Source organism: Anarhichas minor, unplaced genomic scaffold (genome assembly GCF_050575085.1).
Source record: "Anarhichas minor isolate MPS153535 unplaced genomic scaffold, ASM5057508v1 ptg000027l, whole genome shotgun sequence".
Lineage (NCBI taxonomy): Eukaryota > Metazoa > Chordata > Actinopteri > Perciformes > Anarhichadidae > Anarhichas > Anarhichas minor.
The window spans coordinates 17,632,785-17,646,069 of NW_027466473.1; the positions used below are offsets into that span (position 1 = coordinate 17,632,785).

At 41.8% G+C, this 13,285-nt stretch overlaps 1 protein-coding gene across 5 annotated transcripts in view; it reads right to left on the reverse strand.

Annotated features, from left to right (window-relative positions):
* Positions 1-1,278: 1,278 nt before the first annotated feature.
* dpysl3 (dihydropyrimidinase like 3) overlaps positions 1,279-13,285 on the reverse strand; it is a 34,036-nt gene continuing 22,029 nt past the window's right edge. For 2 of the 5 annotated variants that reach the window (XM_076101826.1, XM_076101830.1), the window contains exons 7-14: positions 12,729-12,797; positions 11,632-11,752; positions 10,275-10,431; positions 9,816-9,957; positions 7,866-8,036; positions 5,065-5,244; positions 3,885-4,038; positions 1,279-1,373 (exon numbers count right to left, since the gene is read on the reverse strand). In XM_076101826.1, coding sequence (XP_075957941.1) covers positions 1,279-1,373; positions 3,885-4,038; positions 5,065-5,244; positions 7,866-8,036; positions 9,816-9,957; positions 10,275-10,431; positions 11,632-11,752; positions 12,729-12,797 — 1,089 coding nt within the window. Of the gene's footprint in view, positions 1,374-3,866; positions 4,039-5,064; positions 5,245-7,865; positions 8,037-9,815; positions 9,958-10,274; positions 10,432-11,631; positions 11,753-12,728; positions 12,798-13,285 lie in introns of all 5 variants that reach the window. The other 3 variants (XM_076101825.1, XM_076101827.1, XM_076101828.1) reach the window with 2 other exon arrangements.

A 13,285-nucleotide genomic window follows, 5' to 3' on the forward strand; every position in this document is an offset into this window, starting at 1 on the left:
GGCTGGTGTTGAATTAGCATTGGTCAGAATGGCATTATGGGCTATGTAGGGATGACAAGGGAATGATGGTCTTCCTCTTGTTCTAAAACGAGAGCCCAGTTAGTCAGGAATGAAAAAGTCAAGCAAGAGGTGAAGTGCTGTTATTTGAAAGCAGGTGTTTGTCACTTATTCATTTAATTGCATCTGGTTTTCTTCATTGCCCTCAAGGGAGTGTATTTGTACTTCTTCTGAACAGCTTTTTTTTTTTTGTTAATATTTTTCCCCCTCTTTTTCGCTTTCAAGATGATTTTAGGATGAGCACATTTAGCAGCCAATAAGCTAGAAGCAAATGCAAAGGACGGTTTCTTACAACGTTCAATACAGCCATGATGGAGTGCAGGACATTTTTTTTTAAAATTGGGAGATACAGAATGCTAAAACCCTTTCTATTCATGTGTCTGTCTTCCTTTAATAACATCAATAATTAGCCAATCAATACAACATGGGGATGGTATTCATCAAGCACCTCAGAGGAGAGGGGGTGGCAAAAGGATCATGGATCACGTCACCCATGATGTTGTGGCCCATGCAGCTCCGTGTCCAACTGCACTCCTGCTCTGAGATTTGATAAATACCTTTTACTTGGTCCAGTAAACCCAAACGGGCTGCAACAAACATCACTCACAACGCTACATTACATCTACCGTATATACAATGCCATCTAGAGCTAATCAATGGTACTGCATGATAAAACATGGCTAATGTGGGATCTAGTGTTGCTGACTATGGAGGAAGCAGGCTACTGAAAAGGGGGTGACATTGAAAGCCAAACAGGGTGAAAGAACCATCGCATCAATCTGAGAAAAGCGCTATCCATTTTCCTTTGAGAGCAGAGTTTGTTTGTATGTGATGGTATGCAGTTTTACTGGTGTAGTTTCCCATTGCCAAATAACAGAGTGAAAATGTTCTCACTGTAGTGTGGTGTATTCTATACTGAGAAGAAGTGAAGCTAAAGACTGGTCATGTGTATTGTGCTTTGTTGGTATCTTTTAGTGGCGATTCTAAACCACTTCAAAACAAACTCCCCAGGAAAAGGGATGCTGTTCTCATCTGAGCATGGTAGCGTTGTGACAGGTAAGGCATGAGGATTCAGTGTTTGGCTCTTTTAACTAATCATGGTCCTCTGCATCTGCTCCTCCCTCCCTCCCCCTTTCCCTCCCTCCTTCCCTTCCTCCCACCCTCACTCCTGCACTCTGGCTGCTGTCGTCTTCTGGACGCACCCCCTCGTCTTCCTGCTGTTTAACTGAGGGATGTGATGTTGGAACGACCACCAGGGGGCACTACGATACGCCGGCCAGCAGGCCTGATAGGGAGATCATCTGGGATGGAGGGGCCTGGACAGAGAGGAAAGGAGAGACAGAAAGTGAATTACATGGAAGAGCAAAGAGGCAGTCGGAAGAAAGATCAAGGGTGAAAAAAGGGGCCAAATTGAAAACCAGGGCAAAGAGAGAATTATAGAGAGACGTTTAAAAGACTTACAAATCAGACCAAATCGCTTCAGATGCAACAGTACGATTTAAAATTCAAGAAAATGCTGCAAATCAATATTATCTTCTCTTTGCAGAAAACCCAATGGTAAGAAATGGAGAAAAGACATGGATTTACAGATACACACCTTTGTAATGCTAGTCTCTAATTATGTATTAATATCCCCACCTGCTAATTAATGAATGGTGCACTGTAGAACACTCCATAAGTGAGCCTTCAATGGGACAAAATAAGTGAATTTAATGTGTATGGCAAAGTGGAGCTCATGCATAAAACCTCCAAATCCTCATAAAGTGTTATCGTTGGTTAGCATGTACTTTACTTTAGGTTCTGTCTGCTCTTAAAACTAGAATTTGTCCCATTTGTCAATCCTTTCAGACTTCATCACAGGACACAAATACCTGCTGTCATACGCTCGCATTATTACTTTCCAGGACACATTGTCTATGATATATGTACCTGCCACTGAGACGACAGGGTGATTCATATTTCAGCAGACCATGCCCTGTATGAGTGCTACTGAAACATTAACAAAAGAAGCGACAGTTTGTCATAAAGCACCGTGTTTCCAAAGGATGAGCCAGGGCCTCCGCTGCAACAAATTAACAGCGAGCATATAAATGGAAAGTAGAGGGATGTCAGACTATGATACACGGTATCTAAGCAAACAATCCTTCCCATCTCATTCCAGACAAGTAAATACACTCTGCAGGTGGTGGCCCTGGAAAAACTAAAATAGATTGACTCATTCTGAGAGTACATACACGTACTGTATACGCACGCATACACACGAAAACACAAAGAAACATTACAAAGCCTGGGAAACCAAGAGCAGCCTTACTCCCCTCTAAATTGATGTACTCAAATGTGGAAATTCTTTCCGGCGGAGGTCACCGTCGTATTTCATCGATGAGGTATCACACATAACCTACTCTTGTAAAGACAGGTTGCTCAATAAAACCAACTAAACACCAATCTGTGGAGTTTAAAAATGATTTATCCACTATTTGAAAATACTACATGCATTCACAAATACAGCCAATACCCCTGTGAGAACAGCTGTGTGCTGTCCAGGTAAAAAAAAGGGGTCGCTCTCATTGATTTACATGGACATATTCACTCCGTCAGGAATGGATGGAAACACCGACTATCCGATTCACGATTTTACCATGTGCACAAAGTTTCACTGTTTGGCAGCATAACAGAAACAATTTCTCACATTTGTTTTGTAAATCAAAGCTAATCCAATGCCTTACATATGGGCATAAACAGACTGTCACTCAGCAGCTCTGCATAATCGAACAGATGTCGAGTGTGAATACATAGTGTTGTGATCTCTCACATTAGATAGGCTTTCTTACTAGACCATGTCCAGACGCCTGGACTGAAATCTTGTACGCTGTGCGTTTTAGGCCTTGAGCCAAAATGCATATCCAGCGTGACTAAGAGCAAGTGTAACTGTGGAAAACACTTGAAACTATGTAGCTTGACATTACTAAAAGGCTGTAGTTAGAGGTCACAGTGTCCTAAAGAGCAATAAAAAAAGATTGTATTTGAGAGGCGTGAGATACTGTAAGAGAGTAATTCAGCGGGAGAAAGGGATTTAAGGTGCATTTCTTAGAGATGAGTCATGACAGAGAATGATTTAACCGAGTTAGGAAATAAGATGTTGAGTAGTGCAAAATACATGTGAAAGCAGGAGAATAGAAGCCATGATTTGCTTACTACAATGTACATAATACAGAAATACTGAGCTCATATCTCGAATGCTAATTCATCTAAAAATGTAAATAAAGTTACCATCCTAGATGCGTATGGGTCAAAAGTAAAGTTTGTATGGTTTCAATTTGGGGTAATGTTGACTTCATGGTAAACCACAAAACAGCTACCTGGTTGCGTACACAAATTTAACTTCATGCCGTCTGCGCTCTGGCTCATTAAAACTCAAAAGGAGCTTACGTGGGCAACTTAATGACATGCATTAACAGACAAATTGCCCTTTTTTCGAAAGGAGCCTGGTATACTGCAGACAAACGCATGCCATACTTTGCACATCATAAAGCATGAAACAGGATAACGGGAGATTATTAGGTTACTTCACAGGCTTGAAGCTTATCGCCAAGGGATCATTCAGAGCAACATGCAAAAATAAATCACATGACTCATTCACAGCATGTTGTAGCTCAGTTGAAATAAAAGGGGGCCGTGATGGTGGATGGACTGATGCACATGCATGTGTCTCTGATGTGTCTCCATACAGTATAAATCAATACAGACCATAAACAGATGAAGGGCTGGGTGATAGAGGGGTGGGGTTTGTATTAGGAAGCTGAGCTCACTGCATTGTGCAGGGTTACCTGTTAGACTAAATCCAGACTGGTGCAGGTTTCTGACAGGCTGTTTGGTGGGAGAGGTACGCGCTGAGGCAGAGGGGGTGCCACCACGGGATATGGAGAATTCAGACACGGGGCCGTCGTACATTCCCCTGGGTACTGCCCTCAGGACCGCCAGCTATGGGACAAACAAGAGCAGAGATGACGGCGGCGAGGGGAGAATTAAAAAAGAAGCAGACATTATGGTGTTTGGTATCACAGACAGATTTAATGTTACCAAGTCCACAACTGTTTTGCATTATACGGTTGTTTTGTGTCTGAATTATATATGCATTTTTCAGAGAGCCTTTTTCCTGCCGAGAACCAGTTCCAGATTTACACATACAAACACAAACAGACATACAAACACAAGTAAGCAAAACCATTTTACAGCAAGTTGTGAACAAGCCATTGTCTGTCAGTCTGTCTGTCAGTGGCATGACTCAGAGGACTCTTGGAAACTCTGTGAAGAGTTAAAAAGAGACATCTGTGAACGAATAAAGCGTCTACCAAGACAAACAGTGCACTGTTACTGCAGCTACATGTTCTCATCACCAGCCAGCTGCAAATTAGGAAATTGTTGAACAATGAGATTTTTGGCCCATGAGATAAGAAGGCAAGAGAGCAGACGGCAGGGTCTGCTTTGAGTTTAAACTGTTGTAAATCAAATGGTCGAATGGGGTCAACTCTTAATACTTTGAAGGAGATAGGAATTACCTTTTTTTATTCCTTGATGAGGTACAGCTACTGGACAGTGAGTTAGAGCTCTTGTGGGACTACAGTAACTTATTGTAACTGTAGACTCTTCTACTGTATGTGGTAGGTCCCTGGAAAGTCATACACATCCAAACTCACCGTATCATCTTTAAAACCATGACGACAAAGCCTCGACCACCCTCACTGCGTGCACATTTTGCAGCCAGCGCTCTGAGGCTGAACCTTGGAGGCTGATGTCAGACTTACTGTATCTCCCCCACATCCTACTTCACTGCCTCCATCCTTCCCGCCCTTTTTTCTCCCCACCATTAAAACTTCTATTTCAGCCCTAACTTTTCTAACGTCCAATCCAATAGATCTTGACTCCTACCTTCCATCTTCGCTTATTTTTTTTATTGCTGTATGAAGTGTAAATGGTAGGCTGGGCAGAAGTAGAACCAGTATTTACCTGCTTCCTGGCTTTAATACGCTTGTAGGCAAAGTCGGGGAAGGGAGAGCAGGGAATAAAGCGGCCCACACCAGAGATGACATGCATGTTCCCATCTTCCAGAACAATCTTCCCCTGGCAAACCACCACGTGTGGGGCTCCACGCAGCTCCATGCCCTCAAAGACGTTGTACTCAGCAGCCTAAAGCACACAAATAAATCTATTAGATACTTAGGACAAAAGCTATGCAATAGAACAGAATACATTAGCACAAAGAAGTTAAGAAGTTATAGAAATATGTAGATCAATCATGCGAAAACTAGAAGAGCAGATAAATTGACAGTAATACAAATGTTGAGTAAATGTGAACCACAATCATATTAAGATACATATGCATACACTATATATGCTCTCACAAACACATACAAACACACAGAAGAAGAATCATATCCTGTTAAGCCCTCAATAGAGCATTCTGCAAAACAAGCCTGACTTTTTAAATCCGATTCATCTCATTTGAGAGAAAACCCCCCCAACAAAATAAAACCTCCTGTAACCTTCCCTTAAAGGACTGATGAAGGAATGGAGGAGATGAGGGAGACAACAACAATAACAGGGGGAGCTGTGAGAGGATGGATGTAGAGACAGGAAGTGGAGGCATAAAGCCTCTTTCTCCTCTACTCTCTCTGAATCCCACACTCGCTTTCTCCCATTCTTTATCATTCATCACCTTGATTCTTACACTTTTTGTTTGGCATGTACAAACAGCTGCCATCATCCAGCTGGTGTTTAAGGCCTCTGTTCTTCTCACTCTCTTTCCAGTTGTCTGTCTCCTTCGTTCATTTATCCTTCCTTCTGTCTGTTTTTATCCTCTTGTCTTTCTCCCCCTCACCCATTCTTGCTTGTTTTATGTGATCCCAAGATTATTGTGCCCTATTCACCCTCGTCCAATTTCCCTTTTTGTGCCAATTTTCTTTGCTCGACATGTTTGGGATCTGTGATGGCCCCCTCCCCTTACTCCATTGTTCCTAGTTTCCTCTGCACACGGTCCTGTTTTCTGCTGCCGTCCAAATTCAGGCCTGAACAGGACATAACTAAGACTTACTGCATGCCAAACATGATGTCATGACTGAACAGAGTGTGTCTCGGAGTGTGTGTGTGTGTGTTGCTGCCTGTTCTTGTTTATGTGTCAGAATATCCTTATTACCATCTATGTATTTTTGTGTTGACAAACTTAGACACAGCACAGTGTAAATCCTATTTACTCTGCAGGGCAACGCATTCACCAACACTGTGTGCTGGTAAACAGTGCCGCTGCTGTTTGGCCTGGCCTCAGACTATCCATTAAGGTGGATTTATTGGAACTGGGAGCTGCCGTCCTCTGCTCTTCTGCTCTCCTCTGATTTATCTGGAAAGGACGGCCAGCAGGAAATGAAAAGGTGACATCATTACGTAAGAACCCAAGGATCCTCAGTGGATGTACTCCACATTTGGAGAAGGCGTATTATCAGTCCAGTTCTCTCCGTCTCTTTCCATTCCTCCATCTGGAGACAGAGACAATGTTCCGTCTCTCCTACTAAACAGCCGCCATTAAGTCTTTTAGCAAGGCAAAATAAAATCTACAAGCTTACGGAAACCAACTCACACATGTTGTTAGTAAATTAAGTCTTTCCTGTATTTCTGTATATACGCAGGATTTGTTATAGGTCAGTAAAGCCCTAATTTCCTGTGGAGAGACTTCCTCTGCTGCCGAGTGGGCTCTCTGGGATCTTCTAATGTCTGCTTAATGGTAGGAACCTCATTATGTAAATGTGTCAAATGTGTGTGTGGCCTTTGTCTTTGACCCGCAGAGTGAGTACAAAAAAAATCTGCTATTGCATAATACAGTTTCACATATTTCTAATATAGCTTCACTTGTTTGATGAATTGCATAATGTTCACTGTGATGTGCTTTTAAAAAGAAAGCAGCGCCAGCAGGCAACAGATCCCAAATCGCAACAAAATCTGAGTGAAGGAGAAGCAATGTGGATTGTAATTGCAGAGGATGGAGGTGGTTGTCCAATCATGAAAAAAATGTTCAGATGATGTGTTCAAGCAAATGTCATATGTAGATAAAGGAAATACCTCTTGATTATACAGCTCATATCTTTGTTGTTGATTAACTGCAGTTGGACTGTTTTGGACAATGTTTGCAGCACTGACATAATGTTTGTACATTTTAATAATCCATTTTGTTTCCTGATCATAACTCCGGTCATTGCTGAGAGTTCTATGGATTTAGTGAGGCTCAACTTAACAGTGAGAGCTGGTCGTGTGATAAGTACAGCATGAGATTATTAGTAGTGCTGAACATCCACTGAGACTTCATTTCCGTTCAGAGGAACTGAGAACTCCCTGGAAACTGTTCAAAAATGTGCTCTCTCTCTCTCTCTCTCTCTCTCTCTCTCTCTCTCTCTCTCTCTCTCTCTCTCTCTCTCTCTCTCTCTCTCTCTCTCTCTCTCTCTCTCTCTCTCTCTCTCTCTCTGTATTTTGCACACATACACACACACAGATGTGGACACGTATCGCTTTTATATATACAGCAAATCACATGTTTGCACCACAGAGCATATGGATGGATGCCATCAGGGTTACTGTAACAATAACAGCACAGACATTACTCAAGAAAGAGTCCCGTCATTGTTGGTACTCCCCTCTACATGTATGCACTCTAAACTCAACTCTCAAACTCAAACTAGGCTGAGCCGCAGAAAGTTATGAGTTGAATTTGACTGAAACAAAAAAAAAAAGCACGACCTTTGACGGGTGCACACCGTTCTTACCGAGTTGTGTGTCTTGGCAGTGATGGTGCGGATGGAGTCTGTGTCCCAGATGACCAGGTCAGCATCAGAGCCCACGGCGATCCGACCCTTACGAGGGTACAGGTTCAGGATCTTAGCGGCATTGGTGCTGGTGACTGCCACAAACATGTTCTCGTCCATCTTACCTGTAGTCTGGGGGGCGAACGAGCATAAACGGGGAATAGTAAGCATTTGTCAAAAAAGATTGGTTACAGGATACAATGGTGCCCTTCATCTCGTAGGGAAATATGTTCTGCTCCTAGATATAGATGGATTCACTTTGTGGATATGTGTAGGTCTGGCTGGATCACATTAAGATGACATTCTCCTTTTGGGTTGAGGGATTACTAGACCCAGTGCAATTTGCCTATTGAACCAACAGAGGAGTTGCCACTTTACTTTTTAATGTTGATATTAGCATTGTGAATTTCCCGAAAGGGTCAGGGTTAATGGCACTGTATCAAAACAGTGCCTATCTTCCACTGAAGCAACACAGAGATGATTTACTTTGCATCCTCTGTTCTGGTCCGGACCGAGTGCCGGATCAATCTGGGCCTGTGACCAATTCCTGATAAATGAATGAGACTAAATAATGATCTCCACAGAGTGATGTTCTTTTCACGACAGCTAATCCAGTTAATACGGCAATAGCTTCACTCGATTGAGCCAATTGAATCGATTGTTTACCGTGCATAGACAGAACAACAGCGTAAGAGAGATGTGAGAGAGATGACAGCATGGAGAATGAAGCGATTGACCTGCTACTCTCTGACTACAAACTACAGAATGTCTTTGAATGTCCAAACTAAAAGTTTTCCCGGGCAACGTGCAATAAATGTACATTTTCCTTTGTCTCCAGTGCAATAAACATGCATAATTTGCACAAAAGCAATCGTTACTGAGCACCGTAGCAGTTCATTTTATCCAATTCTATTTTTTAACCATCACCTTTTTAAACATATTTGTATAGTCTTTATTGTTGTGCTGTTATGTGTGTACTGTCACTGTTTATCTGTGCTCTGCTGCGAGCCAAACTCCCCCCAGTGGGACAATAAAGAACTGTACTGAACACCTTGTCGTCTTGAGGTGTGTTTTTGTCAAAATCATTGATATCAATCAATCAGATACTATGAGCAAGATATTCAAGGAATGTTGTATCCTTAGTCCATAAACTGTTGTCAGGAGGCGACTAGCTTAGCTTAGCATAAAGACTGGAAAATGGGGAAATTGCTAAATACCTTTTAAAATACAGCTACCAGCACTGCAGGAAGCTTAACTCAGTCCAGTCAAGTATGGTGTGAGCTTGGGCTTTAAGTAACTACCCAAAGGAAATAGATTCCGTGTAACTTATTAAAAGCCCGTCGACTTTTTACAGGCAGCCCAGCAGTCCACAGCTGTCGAAAGCTACATGCTGTGTGTCTGTTAGCAGTACACTGATGTAGTGATAACGAGAGAGAAGGAAGGGAGAAAAATGAGGGCAGAGTGCTGTATCCAAGGGTGAAGGAAAGGACAGATGTGGAGATAGAAAAGGAAATGACAAAGCAACGCAGAGACAGTGACATCAAGACAGTGAAATAAAGCTTGAGAGAGTTAAAGAGAGAGAGAGTAATAACCGAAGAGAATAATTTAGAGAAAAATAGTGAAAGACAAACAAAAGGAGGGAGCCAGACAACAAGAGCCTTTTAGAGCCATTTCAAATGCAAAAATGTAGTCTGTTTTAAACTTCTGCAGAAGTCCGATGTTTCCTTTCCATCTGGGTCTAAGACAACATACAGAATTTGCTAAATAAAGGTCACAACAATATTGACGTTTACAATGCCATCAGGCAAAAAAAGCGATTTCCTTTCATAGAAGTGGTAGCTCTCAAAACGAAAAAGATAAATTTGCTTCTTTGTACAGTTTTTTTATTTGGTTCAAAAACGTAGTCCTCACCACAGCTTTATCCCAGATGAGGGTCATCCTCTCCTCCACTCCGTTAAGACCTTCTGGGATCTGAGTGAAGTCATCCTTGCCAATCGCCTTCTGGGCCACGCTGAAGGTACAGTGAGCGCTGCCAGTCACACTCAGGTCTCCGCTGGGGGACAAAGAAACATGAAAATACAGAGTTATCATGGAATTATACCAGCACAGCATAGTACAAGCTGTGAATCACAAGTAAAGACGTATATTTACTTTAGCAGGACTTGCACAACAAAACAAAACAAGGACTGTGAGTTAAAATATGCCTAAAGCACAAACATTTGGTGGTGTTTCCTGTTTCCAGATGACGCTCAAACTCAATTACCAGACGAAGCACACCAGAACACATTAATCTAATTTATACTAGTTCGATTATAGTCTGATTGTCTGATGATAAACAACTCAACCAGAGGGAGGTGCAGTGATACGTACCTGGACAGCATTGTGTTCAGATAGTCTGGAGTGGTGGGATCAGGGCTGAGAGGAGGTGATGTTACAAAGGAAGCTGCCTTAGCCCAATTCTTGCTCCAGTAATGTGTCCCATCAGTCCCCAGGCTGGCTGTGATTGGCTCCCCAAACACAATATTTCCTGGGAAAGAAATAACAATAAAAATTCTGTTCAGAGTATCAAATGTAAAGCGTATCAAATTGATTAATTTTAGTGGTTCTTGGCAATCAACAGTTGCATCGATGAAGCTTGATTGATATGTCAGCAGTTTAAATCCCACTAAGAGCTTTGGTAATTCATCTGTTTGCAGCAGAGGAATCATGCCTAATCTCTAAATAAACCAAACATCACCCTTGGAAATGAGCAAATGTTTATGTTGAGTCAATTGTAGTTGAGCTTGTTCTTCCATGCATGATGAGTTAAGAGTTCAATTCCTGCCACTAACATTTTTGTGTTTCTGCATGGTCCTTTGCTCTCACAAATCACCGTTGGATGTCCTTCCTTGTTTAAATGTCAGGAAATATGCTCGGGAATAGTTCCAAACAAAGGTGTCAAGCCCATAAAGGCCCCTAAATGGTGTACAAGACTGCAAGTCTTTCTGAGGTCAGCCTGTTTAAACCTCATGTGGCCTTTTGCCAAAGACATCCAAACACACATTCTTCTTCTCTGCCCTCTCCCCGTTTTCCTGTTCCATTCTCAAAAATTGTATATTTCGCATTCCATCGCAGCCAGACAGCCCCTCGGTTCACCTCTGCTCTTTCTTGGGACTGTGAGGAATGGGCTGTGTGACAGCTGAACCACAGAAGAAACCTGAATGACAAATCTGAAAATTCCTCTGAGAAGAGCCTCTTTTTTCACTATGTCAAGCAGAGACTCTGTGTACATCAGCAGCTTCAGGACGGACAGTAAAATCATCTTATAAGGGCATAGGTGTAGTGCTGGTATGTGCATTTCAAACGTCTCAGAAATCAGAGAGAAAGATGGCAACCAATGAGCAGAAGTAAAATATCAAATAAAAATTCAAAGCAAAAAAAGAAGAAATTTCTAAGATTCAGATCTAATCTCTTTTTTCCCCTAGATACACCATTATAATTTCACAAAAATTAAACTGAACAATAAATCCATGTAATTGTATTGTAAAGAATTGTATAAGATGTAAACATGTGCTGTTATTCACATCACATAGTAGGATAAGGTACATAGGATAAGGTACATTTCTTATGTAAATAGCATGTAAAAAAACAAACTAACATCTAAGTACAGTACAATCGCTCATTAGATACAAACACATCGTTTAAGATATTCTGCATTGTGCGGAGACGTCTAAATGCTGCTCTTTACCTTTTTTCCTTGCCTGTGAGATGATGTCAGCGGCACTCTTGCTCATGACTCGGGTCACATAGAGAGGACAGTTGGTCTGGCTGGCGATGGTGATGGCACGAAACACCGCCTCTGCCTCCAGCTACAGAGGGGACAGGACATTGTGGTGGACTTGGAATGTTTTTGCCATGAGGATTTTCTCAAATAACCTTCAAATATGTAAACCACAGCAAACTATGTATTTTCGGAACCGCATTATTTGAATTATGTGGAGGCTGATAAATCATAAAATGGATTACATCGAGTTAGGGTAGATAAAAGTAAATTCATGAGATTAGCAAACAGATGCTAAATAAACTTTGGTGAGGTCAGAAAAGAGTGCCACATGCTCATTTACTTAATTGTTTTTTGTTACCCATTGGTGATTATTAAATTGCTAAAATATTTTGTGAAAGAACAAACAACTTCCTAAATGGTTAACGAGATGCCAGTGTATGCTTCCAGATGTGTCGACTGTCTTCTTCATGTGCAAACACTTCAGCTGATTATTGTGCTCTCGTCTACAAGCTCAACCTGGGTCCAATAACCAATACATTAAAACCAAACAGGACACCAGACACTGATAAAGCACTAATCCAACTTTGTCTCTGCTCAATTAAATCATGTAACCGAGCTTTTGATCCTTAAGACGCCACTTGACTGCATGACACAATGAGACTGGTGGGACAACTCCACCGCGCTGCACCACAGAGTGGAAAATCTCAGTGACGCTAAAGGCTGACAAGTTGCTGAGTTGAGAGCGTGGCTTTCATTCACTGTTTGTTAAAGGAACATTTGCGCCAACAATTGGCGGAACGAGGGAGTTTTCCCCCAACGCCTCGTATGTGTCTGAAACCACATGTGTGTAACAAGAACAATGTGTGTCAAGAGCAGTCCAAGAACGTCATTGTGGACAATGTGAGTGTGTGTATGATCCTCGTAAAATAAAAAACCGGCACTAAAACACATTAAAACAGCCAATATCTCAATGAAAAGGCTTTGTATCTAAACAAATGTACTTGGCTATTTCAAAATGTTAATTATTGTAATCAGTGTATAGATGTGTGTGTGGGTTATACCTCTTCTGGCCTGCTCAGCACGTGTCCCTCCGGTCCGGTGATACCCATCGCCAGCATGCGGGCCTGCTCCTGTTGAACAAACACGCAAAGAGTTGACTGCTTAGCTCAGAGGCGTGATACTATTTCTGAGTGTTCAGTGATTTGTGTGGTCGGATTGATGTAAAGTTTTGTTCACACTCCAAAATGATATTCTGTTTCTGTTTCTCTCTGCCTGTGCGAATGATATGAGAAGCAGTTTTATCATGTGGGTCAGGCCACACACAGAGGACTGTAGAGGCTGCTCTTTTGTGTCGCAGTAAGTGCAGAGTCGACCCTTTGCATGGAGACACTTAGGCATAGCGTCTGTCATGTCACCATGGATGCTATATGATGGCATGCTTCCCCAAAAAAAGACATATTTAATTACCATATTTTCTTAATAGCGAATTAGTTAGTTAGTTTTATTCTCAGAATTTGACCACTTTGAGTCAACATAAGACTTACACTTTGTGAGGAAGGATATTATTGAATTTTTTGCACTTCATGTTTGTTTCTTTATGTATTTCTGGAGAGAAAAT